Raw genomic sequence first — 22,257 nt, forward strand, 5'->3', positions numbered from 1 at the left:
GAGCCCAGTCTGTGGAGCAGCACTACCAGGTTTTGAATCCCAGCTCCATCAATTCCTAGAGTGGACCTTGGGTGAATTCCTTAATCTCTTATCACCTTTGTTTTCTTCAGGAATAATCGTGTACAGCAATCAGTGAAGTGCCAGCACATAAAATACACTCTGATAGTATTAGTTAATAAGTTAAAAATACAGAATTCAACTCTTGTGATTTCAAAAACAATAAAAAAGAAGAAAGTAAAATCATTCAAAGTGTTTCCAACCAGATGACATCATGGATGATATTTCTGACCACCATTCTAGATCTTTACATTAACTAACTTTACATTAATGGCATCACAAGGGCCATAGGGCATAGAAGTTAGTGAGCATTCTTTCATGTCCATAAATATACACATCATTTTAGAGTCTTTTAAAATGTTCATGAGCCCATACATTTCATTAAAGTCTCTCAGATTCTATAATTTTCATTCTTTTTTTCTTTTGTTACTTGAAAAACTACACATTTGTATTCTTTCATTTACAGTTGAACATCTTTTCCTTAGATTTCCTCTTCACATAATTGTATAAGTCCTTTGCATTATCAGTATTTAATTCTTAATTGAATACAAATTATTTGAGACAAGTGAACCAGGAAGCTGGCAAGCCTTGGGAGAATTAGACACAAGATGGTAAGATTTGATAGGAGAGGGCTGAAATGTGAACACCTAAAACAGGACTGGAGACAGAGTTCCTTGGAGACTTCCAATTTGCAGCTGAGTTTTTTCAATGGAAAATACATTTTTGGGAATATCATTTAAATTATGTTAGATCCAAGTTTGTATAGCATCAAAAAGTTTTATTTTGTATTAAGAGTTTTCAAGGAAGAGATCAGTAGACAAATCCAAATGTTTCAGTTGAGGGGATGCTCAACCTTTCTCCTATTCAGATTGGCCCCAAATTTGCTCAAAAATGCACGAACATTTGATAATACTCCTAGGCCTTAGGTATGTAATAAATTTTGTATGTTCTTTCTGCTGTTAAAAAATATACAAGATAGCCAGTGTGGTGGGGCACGGCTGTAACCCCAGCAACTTGGGAGGCTGAGGCACAGAAGGATTGTGAGTTCAAAGCCAGCCTCAGCAGATTAGCAAGGCACTTAGCAAATCAGTGAGACTCTGCTTCTAAATAAAATATAAAAAAAAGGCTGGAGACTTGGCTCAGTGGTTAAGGGTCCCTAGGTTTGATCCCTGGTACAAAAAAAAAAAAAATACACAAGATAAATTATACTGTCAGCTTGTTGCCAAAGATGCTTCTGCTACTACTCTACAGCCTTACTCCATCTACCAACTCCAGGGTGTTATGTGGCTCAGTGGGGCAACTTGGATTTGTTGCTATCTACACTATCTCACAAATTTCCTATGCTGGACATCCTCAGCATCTCTCCCCTAACATCCATGCTTCGACTTTCTGCCTGTGCAAACTCAACTTCATCTGTAAGGAGTGGGTAAGAGCACACCATCTCTTTGAGGCCTCTTCTATTAACTCCAGATAGCAAAGATGAGGTACCTTCTCTGCTTCCCAGAACTTCAACTATTTGTATTGTTACCATACATTAACTCCATGCACACAGAGACAAGGGCACCAACCCACCTGAGCACAATCTGCTGAAAAACAAAGTTACCTGTCTCCATGGTCAAGGTATTGCCAGAATCCTACTACCAGAATCCTAAAAACTGGATTTTTTAAAATTCCAGGATACTAGAGAACTTCACCAGGACAACATCTCAGACCCTAAAATAACAATTAATTGTAGTCAATACTGCTTTCAGTTTTGGTATTTAACAAATACTAAATAGATATGAAGCCTCTTGAGGACAGGGACCACTGTTTTCCTCTCTGGTGTCCCCCAATTATTTCTCCTTAAATGCTTCCCCATACTGCCTAAGGGTTGTGAGACCTCTGTGATCACTTTGGGTAAAGTTTGGCCATGACAAAATGACTGAGAAAAACAAAACCGCTTGAAACTCAGGCTGTTTAGTATACTTTAAAATACTCAGAATGGTTGGGTTAGGGATGTACTCAGTGGTAGAACGCTTGCCTAATATGCATGAGGCCCTTGGTTGGATCCCCAGCATTGCAAAAAAAGTCCTAAAATACTCAAATGGCATAAGCAAGAATCATCATAGCCTAGCAACATCAAGCACGTATGCACAAAGATGAGTGGGACATGAGCAGCCTTCTGGTGGACGTGTATACCTCCATCTATGAAATGGTCTTGTAGAAAAGCCAGGCTGGCTGGGCATGTTGTGTGGTGGTGCATGCCTATAATCTTAGCAACCAGGGAGCCTGAGGCAGGAGGATTGCAAGTTTGAGGCCAGTTTGGGTAACTTAATGAGAACCTTATCAACTTAGTTAGACCCTGTCTCAAAATAAAAAAGGGTAGGGATATAGCTCAGTGGTAACGTGCTCATCCCCATTTCTTTATTCAATTTAGTACTGGTTCAATCCCCAGTACTAAAAGAAAAATCAAGTCAGACTGGAGTCAGACAAGCTTGGACCCAACCATGAATTTACAGGAAACAGAGGGGGCAGAGGACCATGTTAAACAACCTCACAGGTATGCAATGAATAAAATGTGGAAAACCAGACTGGACAAATGATGCAGTTCCTTTAATAACAAGTGCAAGTGGGGAAAAAAGGAAGGGGAAACTGTGGACTGAAAGTGGTTTAAGAGATATATTCCCCCAATGCAGTGGGTAGACCGATTGCATTTATGAAAAAATATGAAATGATCTGGGAAATATGGATATTGCCTGGATAATTTGGTGAAATTAAGAATTCCTATCATTTCTTTTTATATATGACAGTGTTATTATAAAAAGAAATAGGAGGCTGGGATTGTGGTTCAGTGGTAGAGCGCTCGCCTAGCACGGGCGGGACCTGGGTTCGATCCTCAGCACCACATAAAAATAAAGGCATTGTGTTGTATCCATCTACACCTAAAAAATAAATATTAAAAAAATTAAAAAAATGAAAAGAAATAGGCCTTATCTTTTAGAGACACACACTGAAGTATCTACAGATAGATTGATATGGTGTCTGAAAACTAGTTGGGGAAGGGAATAGAGGGATAAGATTGACCCTGAGTCAGCTGGTAACTGTTGAAGCTGGGTGATGAAATTTCTACTGCATTTTGCTTTTGTAGAAATTTGAATTTTCCATAATAAAATGTTCAAACCATTCTAAACTGAATAAAGAAATGGGCTCTTTAAAAAGTCTCTGGTCAAAAATAGGCTTAGAAACTCATGGAAGGCTGATAAAATGGTTAATGTAATCCCAAACAACTCATTGCAAAGTGACCTTTATACCATAGTTGGCTTCAATATGTGGGGAATTAGAGTTAGAAAAGCAGGTCAAGTGGAAAGAAAAGTCTCTGGGTTGGAAAAAGACATTTAGGGACTTCGCTCAGGTCTGGGCAGCCGGGTAGACTCCGCCTGTGCATTTGCCAGGGGCAGCACCAGGTGCCCCTTTCTCGTCTTGGATGGAGCTGAACAGAACCTTGAAAAGTCACATGTCACAGAAGGCTGTTCTCTGTCACGCAGAGGGGGTCCAGAACTGAGGCCTTTTCTATACCTAGTAACTTGGTCATAGAGACAATTAGAGGTCACTGCTGTTCTGTTAATAAAAAGAGCAGAAGAAAACATCATGGGGTGAGCCACCCAGGACAGCCAGAGCTTCCAACACTCAAAACACAGACTGTGAGAAGAGGAGGCTATCTGCTTCAAGGAAGATATGGAAAGGGCTAAACACCAGGAGACCTGAATTCTAGTCCCCCCCACCCACCACCTCAGGTGGAGACCTGCCTGGCTACAGTAAGTATCAGCGGTTCTCAACCTTGGTTATATTAGGATCATCTGACAGCTTTTTACAGATTTCCAAATCCAGACTGAAACTCAGTCTAATTACACTAGAATCTCAGGGAGCAGAGAATCAGACATCAGTAGTTCTTTGAGAAGGAAATAAAACGATCTGGCATTAGGTGGATTTGAGTAAATCTGCAGACAATAGATACATATTGTGATCAGAGATAAGGTACTTTCTTTCTATACCTATTTTTATATCATTATTATTAAATTGTGTCCTGGTTAGTTTGTCAAAATAAACAAAAATGCAACATTTAATGTTAAGGCCGTGTTGTCTCAAACATTTGTTTGAAGAATTATATTTGTGTGACTTTGTTTCTTTCATGAAGTTAAGTTTATTCACCCCAAATTTGCAAAGTGCACACCCACACTGTGGCCATTACCAATGTGGCCTTAGACTTGATTCTGTACAGACCATTCTGTAGCTCTCCCACTCCATCCCATCACTCATCACCATCACCCAAAAGCCTGATTCCCATGTGTGGTTACAAAGCATCAAGACATGTTTTTGCTTTCTGCCTAAGGCCTGTTGTAAAAACGTTGTGACTTTAACAGATCCATTTTTATAAGTAATATGAATGTGAGTTTTTCTCCATTATCCAGCAAAGCTATTTTACTTCACAGGTAAGTCATATCAGGACTCTGAATTACTCAGCAGAAAATGAAAACTCATGTTAATTCACTTATGATCCAATTAAATTTTTTTCTAGGGATGTCTGAGGAAACATCAGGTACTCTCTAGTGTCTGTCTTTGAAATAGTTACCAAGAAATGATCTATGGAAGAAATTTTTATTTTCAAAAGGGGAACACCTAAACAAATTCTGGCCCATTTTTACAATTTACTTGGTAAATCCATACTGGATAAAAGCACATACATGAAAATATGCATGTGAGATAATGTAACAAGTTGTTTCTACAAGTGTTAAGTGTTAAGCTACAAATATGGTGTATATATTCACGAGCCAAACTTAGTAGTGAATCTGGAAATTATAACATATAAAAGACCAGGTATCCATAGAGCTGACGTCAACACACATAAGAAATTTAGAAAGTACCAAGAAGGGGCAAGACCTCACAGGCCTACTGAGGTATTCACCCTAGTCTAGACTCAGAAATTTGTCTTTTTAGCCAGGTGCAGTGGCACACGCCTTAATCCCAGAGGCTTGGAAGGCTGAGACAGGAGGATCATGAGTTCAAAGCCAGCCTCAGCAACAGTGAGGCGCTAAGCAACTCAGTGAGACCCTGTCTCTAAATAAAATACAAAATAGGGCTGGGGATGTGGTTCAGTGATTGAGTACCCCTGAGTTCAATCCCTGGTACCCCCACTTCCCTGCCAAAAAAAGAAAGAAAGAAATTTGTCTTTTTAGTGTCCCAGAGATGATGAGGTCCAGACAGGATGACTAATGATAACCAAATTCACGAGGGCTGCTAGATAAACCTAAAGGCCAACTTATTTTATTTAAAATGAGATTTATAACAATTTTAGAGGCCAGCTACTCCTCTAGCCCTTGCATTCTCTTCTTATAGGCTGATGCACAGGGAAAGCTAAACTATCATCAGTAAGTCCCTTAGTATCAGAATGAGGCACATTAACTAAGTGAGTCAAATGTGTAAGACTTAGAATAAGATGTCTGGAAGCCTCCATCTCTGAAGATGAGATATGTCTGAGACCTGGACCAGAAAGATGGGGCCTTCTATCTTTGACTGTTCTGGAAAGAACCCACTCTCTCCCATGGCTGAACAACTCCCTGTGATTGAAATCCTCTCCTTTTGCTGCCCAAGAGCTTTGGCTAAGGGCCTTGGTGAAGCAGGGAGTTCAGGACTTCCTGGAGAACCACCCCATCCCAGAGAGGGAGTAACTGCCGCCATGCATCTGGCAAGGTGGGGCAGAGGGTATACATTCCAGGAACTGTGGTGAGTGGAGAGGGTTGGCCTCTGCACCAAAGCCCACCATCAGGTGAAAAGTCCATGATGCCTTCATTCAAAGGGGAGGGGATCTCACAGCTAAATGAGTGCCATCAGACAAAGCTACTGGCAAATCCTGAACTGGCTCCTTCAGGGAAAGTCTTCTGGAACCAAACCTCTCTAAGGGCCCCTTGTCTGTGTCTAGGAGGTAGCTGTAGTTACCCCATGGGAACAGTGTTCACAGGCTTGTCAGTCTCCCTCAGTGTCTGCTGGAACCTTCTCTTCACTGCTGTCAGGAGAGGCCTGCTCTTCCACTAGGTCTTCTCTCTTCCACCTCTGCTATTTAGGTCCTAGTCCAAGGCTACTTCTTTCATGATGAGGCCTCCCCAGGGGCCCAGGTTTCAGAGCTTGCTTCTTCCTCTGTCTGCCATTGCTCTATGTGTCATTTATCACATAGCATTACTAATAATGAAAATGACAGAGGGTGGGCTCTCTATCTTAGACTAATGGCTAAAACTTACTGAGCACTTTCTAGGTTCTAGGTGTATGCTAAGTGCTTTACATGTATTATTTCATGAAATCCTCAAATCTATCCCATGTTCTCATTGTACAGATGAGGAGACTGAGACTCTTAGAGATGAGAAGCCTGCCTAAGGTTATGAAATTTATGAGAGACAGGGTTTGAGGGCAAGGCCTTTGAGCCTGTGTTCTCAAAGGCCTTTGAGTCAGTATTGACCCAAGTTTTACTGCGTCTGAGTACACACCTGCCTTTTAAAATATCTCAGGGGTTGGAAACCATGCCTACTTGGCTACAAGCCACCCACAGCCTGTTTTTGTATGTCTAGATGGCTAGGGAACTCTTTGACATACTTACTGGTTGTTAAAAAGAGGAAAATGGAAGGGAGAAGAGGTACAGGAGGAGATCATTTGTGAGCAAAAAAAAAAAAAAGAAAAAAAAAAAAATCTACCTGGCCCTCAATAAAAAAAATCTGTACTAAATCATTAGTACTTTTTAAACAGAGTCCCTTTAAAGGGTATACTCACACATTGATGGTGGGACTGCAAATTGGTACAACCACTCTGGAAAGTATAGAGATTGCTCAGAAAACTTGGAATGGAACCACCATTTGACTCAGTTTATACCCAAAAGACTTAAAATCAGCATACTACAGTGACACAGCACATCAATATTTATAGCAGCTCAAGTCACAACAGCTAAACTATGGAACTAACCTAGGTGCCCTTCAACAGAAGAATGAATAAAGCAAATGTGATATATATATACACAATGGACTATTACTCAGCCATAATGAATCATGAAATTATGACATTTGCCAATAAATGGATGGAACTGGAGACTATCATGCCAAGTGAAATAAGCCAATCCCCAAAAAACAAAGACCAAATGTTCTCTCTGATATATGGATGCTAACACACAATAAGAGGGAGGGGAGGGAAGATAGAAGTTCATTGGATTAGACAAAGGGGAATGAAGGGAAGGAAGAGGGAATGGAAATAGGAAAGATAGTAGAATGAATCAGAAACAACTTTCCTATGTTCATATATAATACACAACCAGTGTAACTCTACATCGTGTACAACCACAAAAATGGGAAGTTATACTCCATGTATATGTCAAAATATACTCTACTGCCATATATATATATAACAAATTAAAAAAGAAAACAATTAAAAGCCCCAATGTCCCTGATTTTCTGATAAGTTATTTTCTGCAACTGAATTTCCTCATGCTGAGAGTGGAAACTGAGCAACTGGCCCCAACTCCTGGGAAGGTGCCAGCAAGGTTTGAAAAACTGAAATTATGCCATCCCTCTGGCTAGCATAGCCTGGATAAATCTATACATACATATTTCCTGACTTTTAATCCTATAAATTGCCTTCTGGGGCGAAGGTCACCATGGCGGCGGCCTTGGCTCGGCTCCGGCTGCGATCCGTCAAGCAGGTTCGGGTTCAGTTTTGCCCCTTCGAGAAAAACGTGGAGTCGACGAGAACCTTTCTCCAAGCGGTAAGCAGCGAGAAGGTCCGCGCCACCAATCTCAACTGCATGGTTATTGCAGACGTGAGGCATGACGGCTCCGAGCCCTGCGTGGACGTGCTGTTCGGAGACGGGCATCGCCTGATAATGCGTGGCGCTCAACTCACCGTTCATCGCTTTCGCTTCCCACGTTCGGGCCAGGAACCCAGCGGGGAGCCGGGACAAACCTGGCGCTGGTACTGAACGGTGACATCGCGAAAGAAACCAACAAGCAGATTTTGACTTGGGACAAGGACACTTAAGCGCGACTTCATCATTCAAGTCACTATCTGGAGGGTGCCACGGAGCAGGGTGGGATGGGAGAGCTTTGCCACTACAATGGTTGGGGGGGGGGGGGGGCAAGAGAAGATAAGGGTGAGAAGAGGTTTAAATGAACTTGAATTTTTTTCTTTCTTACCCTCACTCACAGCTTAACCCTTTTTAATATGGCTTCTTACATCACTCAAAATACCGTTTGTTCTTGTTTACCAAACGTGCTATTTCCTCAATCCTCAGCTCTCTATCTCATTAGCTTTTGTCACTCTTAATTCACCTTCTCGTGGCACCCCTGCCCCTCTTGGATTTTTCTTGCTTCTTAAACATAAAGGCATACTGCCCTCATCTTTTTTTTCTTCTTTGTGTTCTTCCTAGGGCAACCCATCCCCTGTCATAACTTGAACTATCCTCTCTGGAGTAAAACCCTACGTTTCTGTTTCGTTCAAATCCCAATTACTGCACTTTATTCAGGTTACTTACTACCAGCTTCTTCCAATTGCCATCAACATTCTTTGTCTAAAACAGTATTAATTCCAGGAGGTGGTACAGACCTGTAACCCCAGTGATTCTGGAGGCTGAGGCAGGAGGATCACAAGTTCTAGGCCAGCCTCAGCAATTTAGTGAGACCCTTCTCAAATAAATAAATAAATAAATAAATAATACGAAGGACTAGAATGCAGCTTAGTGGTAGAGTGCCCCTGGGTTCAATCTCTAGTACCAGAAATAAATAATTAAAAAGTTCTTGATGGTTGGGGTTGTGGCTCAGTGGTAGAGGGCTAGCCTAGCATGTGTGAGGCACTGGGTTCAATCCTCAGTACCACATACAAATAAAAGTCATTGTGTCCATATACAACTAAAAAATATTTTTTAAAAAAGCTCTTGAGGGGCTGGGTTTGTGGCTCAGTGGTAGAACACTCGCCTAGCATATGTGAAATAAATAAAACAAAGGTATTGTGTCCAGCTACAACTAAAAAAATATTAAAGAAAAAAGGTCTTGTATCACTATTGCATTCTCCTGCCTGGTCTATATTAATCACTTTTGTGGCTAATTTGATTCTCCCAAAGCACATGACTGCTTAGTGCTCACCACTACCTTCAGTAAAGAGTACCTGAAGTAGTTTTTCATACTGGATTAACCCCCATTAGTGTGCATAATGAAATCAATTTAGGGAATTACATCAGTCTTTTTTTTTTTAAAGTGGAATAAAATTTTTAAATGTAAAAAAAAAAAAAAAAATCCTATAAATTGTAACATTTCCACAGGATGGTGAAGGCAGATTAACTGCCTTCCCAGTTTGAACCAAACTGTGATTAAATTCATTTTCTCCTTCTTATGTAATTTTTTATTCTGATGTGGACAAATCAGTTCATGGGAAGGAACCCTAGTAGGGCCTCTGGCCAGGGATGCCAGGAACACTTTGAGAACAAATTCCTACCTTACTGATTTTAATTCTTCTATAGGACCTAATACAACATTCCCTCATTTGTTTTCAGAATGAAAGAAGAGCAGTATAGATAAGACAAACTTTCCAAAGTTCTATCAGACCCACAGGTAGAGCTTCTACCTTTCCACTGCTCTGGGATTAATAGAGTACTGCCAAGACATCAGATCTCCATAGACAAATACAGGGTGTGATTCCTCCAAGAGCTGGATGAATTTGCAAAATTCCACCACCTGAACTCTCAAGAGCAACTTGAAGCATCCTGAAAGTCCTGGTTGGCATTCAATGCATTCACTGTGGTGAAAAAATTGGTCATATTAAGTGCATATCTTTACTACTAAGTTTTAAAGGTCTATTTGAGGTATATTCTCTGCCTATCATCCATGGAGATGTTTTTCCCAGGATATAGATAGTCCTTCCCATAACCTCCCATAATTTTAATCTGGGCCACAGTGATGGGACAGTCAAAGTTGGGCAGATCAATCTCTGCAGAATTTGGAATTGGGAATAAGGAACAGGCATCCACTGTGGGAGGATCCCTTGAGTAGATGTAAACATGGAGGCTGAGGCTGGCCAAAGACAGAAGAAACCAGCAGCAGAGGATAAACAAAAAGTCCTGAGAGAAGTAGAGAAAGAGGGCAGGCACTGGAGAGATCACTGCCCCTGAGTGCCATGAGGTTACTCCAGCATAAGTTAGCTGTGTGGGAGTCAGTTACTTGCAGCCTAAAATGTCCTAACAATGACAGTGACATTGCTCTCCTCCTTGAGCATCACTCACGGTTTCTATGAGATCACTTGAGTTTAGCTACAGGAACTAAGACATGGGCATCAAGACAGGAACATTTGACTTGAGTATAAAATACTGTTGCTGAAGGATTTTCAGGGGACTGTTTCTCTGGCCTCTGCTATGTGACAATTCTAAATCTGATAAGGTGGGAGACACAGGCACCCAAATCAGTGTGTAGGCGTTGTTTTGATCCTAAATTGTACGAACCAACAGCACAAAGATATTTTTGAGACAGCAAGAGAAATTTGGTTCTAGTCTAGATATCCACACACATTAAGGAATTATTCTCAATTTTGTTAGGAGAGATAATGGCATTGTGGTTATATTTATATCAGAAGTCTGATTTTTGTAGAGATATATACTGAAATGTTCACAATGCCTGGGATTATCTTTAAAATGCTCTAGCAAAATAAAGCAACAAAACTAAATTCCTAAGAGCAAACAAAAAAGGTAGTGGAGATGAATAAATATTAATCACTAATAAAGCTGAGAGATAAATACATGAGGATTTATTATATTATTCTCTCTACTTTTTGTGTTTGAGATGTTCCATAAAAAGAGATATGTAGATATGGCTTTGGATGGATGGATGGATGGATGGATGGATGGATGGATGGATAGATAGATAGATAGATAGATAAAAAATAGGCAGGAAAATTAAATGGAGGTTTTGGCATGCAAGTGGTCTGATGGTAGGGTTCCTCCCCTCATGACAATTGCCACTGAAGGAACTGTCCAAGTATGCCTCTGGTTGTGTCATCCTCCTGCTAGCCACCCTCCAGGGTTTCTGAAGAGCTGCCAGTCACACTTTATCTAGGATGAAGATGTGAATGGTCTAGTCTCTCCTCACTTAATTAGACTTCCTATAACACTTACTTGCCAACTAATTCAATCTTACCATACTGAGCAACCATGTGTGGCCTGTGTCACTGCTTGGCTGTCACCTTAGGCATGGACTGGTGCTTCCCCAGCCTATCTGCAGGACTTTGGATTCCTCTTGTGTGGCCCTGTCTTAAGCTCTGCTAACTGTATGTGATCACTAAGTCCCTGGGGGAACAAGAGTGCCTTGATAACCCCTATTCTGTGTGCACACAGCTAGCAGGTGAGGGCCCTGGCTGGAACCCAGGGCCTCTCAGGCCACAGGCATTCTTTTACCTGGGATTTGATCCAAGTTCAGATTTTTTTTCTTCTTCCCTTCATCCTCTTTTCTTTCTCACCAGGGATTGAACCCAGGGGCACTTAACCACTGAGCCACATCCTAACCCTTTTTTATTTTTTATTTTGAGACAGAGCCTCACTAAATTGCTGAGACTGGCTTTTAACTTTCAATCCTCCTGCCTCAGCCTCCTGAGCCGCTGGGATTAACAGGCATGCACCACTGTGCTCGGCTCAGATTTATTTTTTAAAATCCCTGCTAGCCTAGCATAAGCCTCAGGTGTTAGTGTTTAGTGAAGAAAGAGGGAAGGAACCAAGTTAGATATTGGATATAAAAGCAGCTTGGTTATGGCAAATAGCATGGTAATTCAGACCAGTAGGTCAGCCGAAGATGGAAATCAAGTAGCCTTCAAAAGGCTTTCATCTGACTGCAAATCTTCATGCATAACTCTGTTACAATGAAACCGGACAGCCATGGCCATGGGGCTGGACCTGCTTCCCTGGCTCAGGTATACCAGCAATCCATCTGCTCTTCTACTTCCCTCTCCTCAAAGCAAAGTGTCTAGCCCACAGTTCTCTCAACTCACTGCAAGGAGCCCCTCCACCTGCTCCCAGGACCTGACTCCATCCAGTAGCCCTTTTAAACAACTCTCTTCTGGTCTCTTCCCATCAGCATTAAGTATGTTCAAATCTAACATCCCCTAAAAAACAAACAAACAAACAAACCTCTCTTGAGCTCATGCTTATGTCTCCAGAGACTTCTTTTGTTCCTGCCCTTCACAGACAGACATCTTGGCAGAACTGTCTAGCTGAACCACCTTCTCCTTCTGTCTCTCTTCTCAACCCACTGCTGTCTGGCTTTTGCCATCTGAGACTGCTCTCCATGCTCTACCCTCTGTATACTCTACAGTTCCTCCCCTCCTTGTGGGCCCCTCTTTCCATTTTGAATATCTCACTGCCCTTGGTTTTCAAGAGAAAGCCCCTACTCTTTCCCCTTCTAGCTCTCAGTTTTCTCCCTCTCAGGCTTCATTCTCTTTCTCTACCCATCCTGAAAGTCTGGGGCTCTGTCCTGGGCTCTCTTGTCACTTCACAGACCCTGGGGGTAGCCCTAGACTTTTCTATGATTTGATTTCCATCTAGATCTGATGCTTCCCAGTTCTCTGCCTCTGTACTGAACTCCAGACCTCGATGTCCATATGATGACCTGCTAGACAACTCCATTTAGAGTTTCCTCAAATATAACTTATACAAGATAGAACTCATCATCAACCAGGCCCCCAAACAAACAAAACTGCCCAACACGTTAAAACCTTACTACTCTTTATGTTTCCTAAACTACTACCAGGAGGTATCCATTTGCTCAGACTGAAAATCTGGGCATTTCCCTTGACTATCCTTCTCCCTCATATGCCACATGTCACCAAGTCCTTCCAACACTATGTTTCAAGTTCTATCTCAAGTACATCCCTTCTCTCTATCCCCATTGCCAACATGGGGTCCAGGGTTTCATTATCTCTTCCCTGGATCAGCCTCCTAGCCAAGTCTTGCTTCCTTTTACCATTCTCCACACTAAAGTCAGATAATCTCTCTCACATACATACGCAATTCTGCCCCTTTCCTAACTAAAACCCATCAGTGGCCCTCTAAGTCTCTCAGCTTCAAGTTCAAACTCCACAGCATGGTGTGCATAGGACTTGCATGATCAGTCTCTGCCCCTTGTTTTCTAGTCCAGCCACAGGGAACTTCTGTCTATTCCTCTATGTGTCTGCTTATCCTGGCCTAGGAGCCTCTTCCCCTTTTGCTGACCTCTCTTACCTAACTCTGATCCATCCTTAAGTTCTCAGTGGGAACACCTCTTCCTCCCAGAAGCCTTCCTCAGCCCTTCCTGCTTGAGTTAGATGTACCTATGCTGTGCATTCACAGCACACACACCCCCCCCCACTTACCAGAACCTACTTATTTCCCTGGGTATCCAAAAGAGTCCAAAAGAGCAAGGCTGGCATTGCCCTGGCCATTTTTCTTTCTCTAGCATCTGGCCCAGGGCTTGCAGATAGTAAGCACTTAGTAAACATTACCCAAATGAATGAACAAAGTTTGTTGACTTCTGCACTGGGAGCTCTCAGCTGTCTGCTCTGCTTTAATGTAGGGCCCTATAAGGTTGATTATGGAGCAGGTGGTGGGGTGAGACACTGGAAGGCAGGAGATGCATTCTGCCTCACACTGAGAGGGAAAAATGATCCTAAGAGGGCATTACACAAGATCTTGAATGGGAACAGATTCAGAGTTGAGACAGAAGTACAGGCTTTCTCCTCTATCCTGTATGGAGTGAAAAAGCATCTCTGCCTACGTGTGGAGAACCACACAGGGCTTTTGAAAATGTACTGCTCTGGTTTGGCCCAACTAAGCTGACCCACTTCTCATGCACTTCTTTCAGCTCTTTTGTTGTCATTGTAGAATGTTCTCAGTACTTATGTATCTCATAAGAGCCTTCTGGCAAGTTCACACTCTTGGTCTGCTCAGAGCTAAGGCCAGAACAGCTTGGATTTGGAATTTGCTTTCAGAGCTCTTAGAAGGCGTTAAGCTCTGGTTATTTCTGAGTAACCCCAAAGGGCCCTCCATACTTGGGTGGGTTCCAACCCCTCCCCATCCCTCCCCTTACAATCAGGCAGAGGTGGGCTTGATAGAGGAAGGAATTCTGGGCAAATTGTTTACTCAGGGTGAGGACTTCACCCCCACCCCACCTGATCCAGCCCTCCCTTTAGGCAAGGTCATTATCAGCAAAAGGCAAGCTGCATTTCTCTCATGGGAATGCTAAAGAGAGAGTTAATAAAAATCTATCTTATTAACAGCCTGACCTACCAGCATTGATCACATTAGAAATGACGCGGCACACACAGTCCCCATTATGTGCACAGGGCAAGGCTCAGCCGAGCTCAAAAAGCCACTTAAACCCATGCAGGAGTGACTCCTTCAAGGGCCTGAAACATCCCCCAAACTAATAACCCCGACAAAGCACCACCAGGGAAAATTCCTTGCGGATTTGAGATTTTCACTCTTTTAATCTCCTAACTCAATAAAGCAAACACTCCCTGCAACAAATTAAATACTTTTATTAAAGGGTTCCCTCCCCCACTCTCTTTGATGTGGATATTGTAGGACCCTGAGAGTCTTCGTGGGGGGATGTCTCCCACTCTCCATCATTGTCCTCTGTTACTTCAAGGAGGCCCAGAATTGACTAGAATTTTCTAATTCTTGGATTCTGCAAACTTCTGAGAACTCTGGCTTCCCAGAGGTGGGTCCCAGAGTCTGCTAGCTCAGGGAAATGCTTCCCATTCTTTTGATAGTGTGATAGGCTCCAAATAGGTCTGACTCAAGCCCCTCTTCTCTCACAGTTTTCCGGGAGGAGGACCCAGACAAGTGGTCCAGGCCACAGTGGGCCTTTTAGCCAATGGTCAAATCCTTCTGACTTCACTGGGGGTTTGCTGGTCATACCTTGAAAAGTTAGCTGGAGAGATGATTACAGGAGGATGGGGCAGAAGTAGAGAAAGGGAGTCAGGTCTGGAGGCCCTCAGGTGTTCTCCTCCACTGCCTCCAAGTTGGCCCTCAGCCAGTCCCCTCTGGGATCTGCCTGGAATTGTTTTCAGCCATTTGTACTTCTGGTCACCACTCTCTTTTCAGCATGGGTTTGAGCCAGCTATATTGAGGCCCTTCCAGGGTCTCCTCAGATGCTGTCCTCAGAAAGTTTGCCTTGCAGAAAAACCTACCACCTTGCAGATGGTACCTGCCAGAACACTTTACAGTTTAAGAGGAGCCTCTTAGAACATTTTCTTCTACAGTTTATATCAGTTTCAATGCTTGGTCTGTGGTGCTGGGGGCACTATGCATCCAAACAGGAAGAATAGAAACAGGCAACAATAGGGTCTCTGAGGGCCCTGAAGCCTTCTCAGCAAGGGCTCATGGGTATGTGATAGTCCCACATAGTGGGTGTGATCCTTTCGGGCAATTATTCCGGGGGTGGGGGATGTTCTGAGTGCAGAGCTTGCCCAGGGTGGGGAGAAGGCACCGTCTATTTTCTAGACCTCTGAAAGACACTTTTCTCACTCTGCACACACTTTGAGCAGAAGAGACACATGCACAGGGCTTCAGGCTTTGGCCCCAGGCCCTCACAGCCACAATAATCTAGGTTGGGCACTGGTCATTTGAAATATCCTGCCCCCTCTTGTCAACTCTGGATAGATGGAGTTCTAGGGTTGCTGGGCTCAGCAGCTGTTCCCATTTATCTCTAACTCTAATATTAAATTGCCTTTAGACCTGCCTTTAGTCCTCCTCTGAAGTCAAAATAGAATCCCTAGAAGTTGGAGAGGGGCAGGGAAGTGGCTGAGAAAATAAGGAAAACCCAACAAAGTGTCTAAGCCCTCAAGCCGGGGAGTCAGACAGGCCTGGGCTAGAATCCAGACTCAGCCACCTGTGTGCTCTGACCCTTGGCAAGCTGCTTGTCCTTCTTCACCCCCGGATCCTATCAATAAAACAGGAAATAGTTTCCATTTCATCAGGGTCACTGGTGTAGCTTGAATGAGATGAGACTGTGAATCACTCAGCAGGTAGAGTTCAATGAATAGGCTCCTGGTACTGCACACAGGGCTGGGCCCAGCTGTGGAGCAGGGATTCATTCCTCCCGAGGCCTGTGGGGACTTGCTAGTCCAGTGTGGCCTTTTTCCAGTTGCCCCAGGGAATCCCAAGGATGTTGAAATCTGCTGCTTCTCACTGCACAGCAACTGCCCAGGCCACTGAGGAAGGTGGGTGAGGGAGGAGCCCAGGCTACAGTTGGAGAGAGCTGTCAGGCCCTGGGTATCATGGTGGCCGCCACACAAAGAGGCCCTGGGTATCATGGTGGCCGCCACACAAAGCCAGTCCTGGGCACAGCTGGGAGCTAGTTCATGCATTCTCAACAGAGCACTATTGCCTTCCAGGAGGGAAAAACCGGTTTTTAAGAGAATGAAAAAAAAAATGGTAGCTGACACTAACCATTAGTGATTTGCAGTACTCCAGAGCTCAAATATGACCAACATTATTCCTTAATATTTAATGTCTCTCATTAGAATAAACTAAAGTTTAATTCATAAAGTTAATTAAAATTATTTTCCATCCTGGGGGAGGAGGGGCATATTCAGACACACACACACACACACACACACACACACACACGATTGAAAAACATCAGGACAGACTATCTTTCAGACCCTCTTCACATTCCTCCCATTGTCCCTCCTGCTGCTCTTATAATTTCCTTCCTTTTTCTTGGGCTTTTTGGAGTATGTGACACTGTTGACCAGGCCAGTTCAATTCAGGGGCCACTCAGTGGCAGGCACCAGAGACATGGGCAGCACTAACCACTCCTTACTCTGACCCTCCCTCAGCTCCTGTGACTCCACCAAGCACTTCCCCTCCAGCCTTCCAGGTCTCCTATTCTCTCTCCTTCCCCTGTATCTAAAGCTCTTTCTGCACCCCCTCTTTCCTCATGGCTCCACCTCTGAAGCTCATTCTACTTGTTCAGCCAAAAATGCTATACCACATCTTTTTTTTATTTTCCCCAGCAGCCCACTAGACCTTTCCATCTGGATTTTCCCTGCCACTCACAGCGATTCCATCATCCCAATAAATGAACTCTTCACAGTACCTGTGAGGTTTTGGGTACCCTGGTGCCCCTACTCCAGTATGGGTCCCATTCCCACAAGAACCTCTAGAGGCTCTGGCCTATAGAAACAGTTTATTGCTGGGGGAAAGAAAGGTCAGAATTTTTGCAGCCAGTACCCACCACACCCCCAGCTCCTACTTTACAAAATGAATTTTACAATCATTCTGTGCATAGCACACATTCTCCTTCCTCCAGGAAGCCCCCGCCCCACCCCCACCACAGTTGCTTGGTAGTTTCCCTTCTGCAGCATATACTTTCAGCCATTTGATATTACCATTAAAGAATATATGTTCTTTTATTATTCTTTCAAGGTCTCATGGGTGACTGTCCTATCTTCCCGCTTTTTATTTCTTTAAGGATAAAAACAAGTTTCTGTTTGCTCTTTAATATCCAATACAATTGTGGACCCAAAGGATGAAAGGCAAGAGAGTATGTGTGGTCCAGAAAGTTCCCTGGCAGACTCAAGATGCAAGGTGTTACTCCCACTGGGAGGGTCAGCCCAACTGGGTCCCTGGGTAATACTGCAGTGGGAAGCCACCCTCTATTTCCCTCCTGGGGTTCCACCTCACCTGGCTGACTCCTTCCACTCCATCTGGTCCCCGTCATGTTGCAGAGTGTCCATCTCTGTGAAGAGAGTGGGGTTGGGAGCCTCATCTTCCTCCCCCAGGATGTCCTGGAGCTGCTCAGCAGCTGGAGACCCTGAAAAGGAAGGGTGGGAGGGTGTGCTGAGTGCCCTGTGGAAGGCAGGAGGGCTACAAGACCAACAGAAATGGGGCAAGAGGGCTGGGTTGAGGCTCAGCGGTAGACACTTGCCTAGCATGTGTGAGGCACTGGGTTCAATCCTCAGCACCACATAAAAACGAACAAATAAAATAAAGATATTGTATTCATCTACAACTAAAAAAATGATAAAAAAAGAAATGGGGCAGGAGTCAAAGGAAAAGGAAAAGTATGTCCTGATTTAGTAAAACTAAGTCTAGCTTCTGGATGAAGCTGAATTCACATTACTTTGGTTGGATGTGGGTAAGATAAGGATTTGGTCTGTATTTAGACTCAAGAGTCTGGTGGTTGAACAGTGGAGAAGGATGGAAAATAGCCAAAGTCAGGACAGCAGCAAGAACCAAGAACAGAATAGAAAAGTGAAATATGCTGTAACCCAACTTGATCCTAACAAACCCAGGAGGGTCCTTTTTTTCCAAAACTGACTGGTTTGACTAACTCTTTCAGGAGCTGACTACCTCCTGGAAGGTGATCATTAAGAGGTAGTTAGCTATGCAAAAGAACATGTTTGCACCAATGTGCCACGTGGGCCACTTTCTTCATTGGCAAGGTGGGCGTGTTCTTGAGTGCCCAGGCTGATCCCCAATGGATCACTGGAAATTGCCATCTGAGTGTCTCCTCAAATCTCAGTGACCTATACTGAACATGCACCCTTCCCAAACATTCCTTCCTTCCTTCCTTCCTTCCTTCCTTCCTTCCTTCCTTCCTTCCTTCCTTCCTTCCAATATTTAGGAAGCCTATTATGTGCTAGACATTGTTCTAGATATTGGACTATATTGCTGTGAAAAGACCCAAGTGTCCTTGCTGTCTTATGCTTCTGTTCTAGTGGCAGAAACAGATAATAAATAAGTAAACAAACCCATAAATGACCTTTTTAGATAATAATACGTGTTCTGAAAAACAAAACATGACCAGGGAAGCTACAGGAGATAGAAAGATCATGAAAGGCATTCGAATTGTGATTTAAAAGATGAAAGTGAGCCACTTCCACACATCTGGAAGAAGAGCATTCTGGATGTTCCAGACACCCTGAGATAGGAATGTGCCAGTCTGTGTGGCTGGAACACGGTGAGCAAGTGAGAGAGAAGAATAGCAAGTGAGAGAGAAGAATAGCATGATGTGGAAGTGGTGAGCAATGCCTTGGCTAAAGGCATCTCTGTCCCCTCCAATGCACAGGCTAGATACCCTAGGGTTCTCATCACCTCACCTGTCTTTCCCTTATCTCCACTTCCACATTAGAATTTTCAAGATACATCCACTCCTCCTCAACCCCATTGACCTGTCCTGATCCAATCTCCCATCAACTGCCTCCCAACCTCATCACCCTCTCCTTCCTTCCAGTCTCTCATACCCTCAGTCTATCATTCCATTCTGCCCTCACTCATTTCTCAGCAGGCCCCCCATGGTCAGTAATTTCAACTATTCTCTCATCATGTCTTTCACTTGATTCCTTCTTGACTTGCTGATAAAACCAGCCAGTCAAGGCCCAAACAAGAATTCATTGACCTGTTCTTCTCTGCAAAGGTGTCTGAGGTTTCCAGGGGGAGGCAAAGTGCACAATGGACTTCTAATCTATGCAGACCTGGGCACGAATCTCAGAGTTGTCACTTATTCATGGGTAAATTCAGTCTAAGCGAACAGGGTTGTGGGGAGGAGGAAATCATTTAAGGAGAATAAAATACCTGACACAGGGCTTAAGATGAAAAAGATGAAAGTGAGCCACTTTCACAGGTGCTTACCTCCCCTCACTGCCAATCCCAGACCTCAGGTACATGAGCCCTGCTATAGAAACCACTCAACAGTGCAAATGGAGAGGTCTACCCTCAGCAGGTCTCAAGTGCAGCCACCTCCCACTCATCCCCATCAGTTCCCCTCCCTGTACCCTTCTTACCCTCGATGCCATTCCTAACCTTTGCTCCTCTCTTTAAGCTTCTTGATTCATCTTCTACCCCACTTCACCAAGAAAATAAAGGCTATCAGGCATGAAATCCATCAAGAGTCTTCTCTTTAGTCCTTCTGTGTCCTCACTCCTACTGCCATCCATCTTTGAACAAAAGGAATCCTTCCTCTTGACTAATATGACTCTTTCTGCCTTCCATCATCTCCTGCTCCTATCACTGCAGTAGCCACCCTCTGTCCCACTGCCTCTGGTTGCAAGGTATCACCATGGCCCAAGTAGCAACAGAGTTTGTTTTTAACACATTTCAAACATGTTCATGTAGTGGATTCCTGGGAGTCACAGTGCTCTTTAGGTAGTACCTTAGAATATCATGCATGAGTTCAAAATAATTTTACTAGCAGAAAATACTATATATCTGTATGTAGATCAAAGTAACTCATTTATTTATGTTGATTTTATTTCTAAAAGTTTCTATTATTGTTTTTAATTTATTTCCTTTTCACTGGCTTATTGATTGCTGACACTTGCTGACAGTCACAAGATTTAAGGAAATTTTATAGAAGAAAACCAACAATTGAGAAAACTCTATTTTTTCTTCAAATTGGGAGAAGACTATGACTGTTTGCTTCTAGGGACCACACACCAATTCTCCATGGGATCAGAGTTTAATAATTACTCTTTTTTTGGCAATGCTGGGGTTGGAATCCAGAGCCTCACACTAACACTCTATCACTAAGCCACATCCCCAGCCCTCAATAATTACTCTTAAAATGTAGATTTGATTATGTTACCATCCAGGGGAAAAACTTTCACCAGCTCTCCACTGCCTAAAGCCTAAGTTTCGTGATAAGACTCAAAACATTTCTTGTGATCTGGCCCTGACCTGTCTGTCTTTCTAGGTTCTGGTGTGTCCCTTACCAAGCCATTCTGGATCCCAGCAACCCTGGATACCAGCTGTCCTGATCCCAGCCACACCAGAGCACACATGGTTCTCTGAAGAGGAGGGCAAGCCACCCCTTGAGACTCTGTGCCTACTACTCCATAACTCTGGAGTCCCCTTCCCCCTTCAAAGCCATGAAGAAAGAAAATAAATGGAATGACCATGGAGAGATGAGGTGGGCCAGAGGGCAGGAGGCCTGAGCCAACCCTGAATGGGGCATTACCTGCTCCCTGGAATAGCCGAGTGCTGGAGTCTCCGGCTGTCGGTGCTGCCTCTGACCCCAGCCTGTTTTTCCTGCTGTCACTCTGGCCACTGCCTCCACAAGTCCTGTTCTTCACACAACAAACTCACTTTTGTTTCCAGTTAAGCAGCTGGAGAGATGTAGTGGGAGGTGGAGAAGGAAGAGGAGGAGGAGGAGGAGGAGGAGGAGGAGGAGGAGGAGGAGGAGGAGGAGGAGGAGGAGGAGACAGCAAAGGAGGAGAAAGAATGTGTGAAAGAAGACTAGGGTGATGGAGAGAGAGGGCTATATGTAGAGAGAACAGAGATGTGGTAAGTGTGAAAGAGATTATGAGAAATTATGTGAGAGAGAAACACTACATTGAAAGTGAATTAAAGATACAGTATGTGAGAGAGAGAAGAGAAGGAGAGAGAGGGAGATCTCAGGTGCACTGGAAAAAAGGGCTGAGTGGCTGCAGTGGAAACTAGCAAGAAGCTGTTCCCTACAGTAGCACGGTTGGCGGCGGCTAAGGACCTGCGAGAGGACTGGCAGAGCTGCCCCTCCCTCTCCCAGTGTGCCCTTCCTCCTTTCCTGGAAGCTCCAGGACAGCCCAGGCCCCTCTCCTCAGACTCCTTTATAAAGGCCCTGGTAGGATTTGCCTTGAGACTCCTGGGGCCTCCTTAAGAGCCCCTGCCTAGGGTAAATTGTCTGGAGAGTGGCGTGGCAAGGCCTTGGGGTGGAGGTAGGGTGATGGAAGAAGGTGTTTGCTGTGGGGGCTCAACCTTTCATAGCAAGCAATGTTTCTTCAATAGCATTTCATATAACTGCTTTCTCTCCTTTCCCAACTTTAAATGCAAACTCTGGGTCTTCTTCCTGTTTGACCATGTGAGATAAAATTCCAAAAGTTCTTATTATGTGGGTGTTTTCTGAGAGCCCATGGTTGGTGGGAACGGGTCACTTCAGGGTGTGTGGTGAACCCCACTGGGGAATTATTTTGCTCCTCTGAGAAACTCCTAATCTCCTGGGTTTAGTTCAGCAAGTGCTTACTGAGTACTTAGAATAAGCCAAGGTTGATTAGAGGTCACTGAGTGGTGGCAGCTCCAAGAAGCTACAAACATTGAATTTCACTAAGACTTAGAGCTGAGAGGGAGCTGAAGGATGGCTGTGTCCAAACACTTCATTTCACAGATTAGAAAACTGACACTCACTTTACACCACAGAA

The 22,257-nt window shown here is 43.8% G+C and overlaps 1 protein-coding gene and 1 pseudogene across 1 annotated transcript in view; one reads left to right on the forward strand and one right to left on the reverse strand.

Moving 5' to 3' along the window:
* Slc4a5 (solute carrier family 4 member 5) overlaps positions 1-17,835 on the reverse strand; it is a 73,192-nt gene extending 55,357 nt beyond the window's left edge. Inside the window, exon 1 of the mRNA XM_027943830.2 lies at positions 17,768-17,835. Coding sequence (XP_027799631.2) covers positions 17,768-17,820 — 53 coding nt within the window. The 5' untranslated portion in view covers positions 17,821-17,835. The remainder of the gene's footprint in view (positions 1-17,767) is intronic.
* Positions 7,727-8,135, forward strand: LOC114099503 (large ribosomal subunit protein mL53 pseudogene; annotated as a pseudogene).
* Positions 17,836-22,257: the final 4,422 nt, after the last annotated feature.

Source organism: Marmota flaviventris, chromosome 14, assembly GCF_047511675.1.
Source record: "Marmota flaviventris isolate mMarFla1 chromosome 14, mMarFla1.hap1, whole genome shotgun sequence".
NCBI classification, from domain to species: domain Eukaryota; kingdom Metazoa; phylum Chordata; class Mammalia; order Rodentia; family Sciuridae; genus Marmota; species Marmota flaviventris.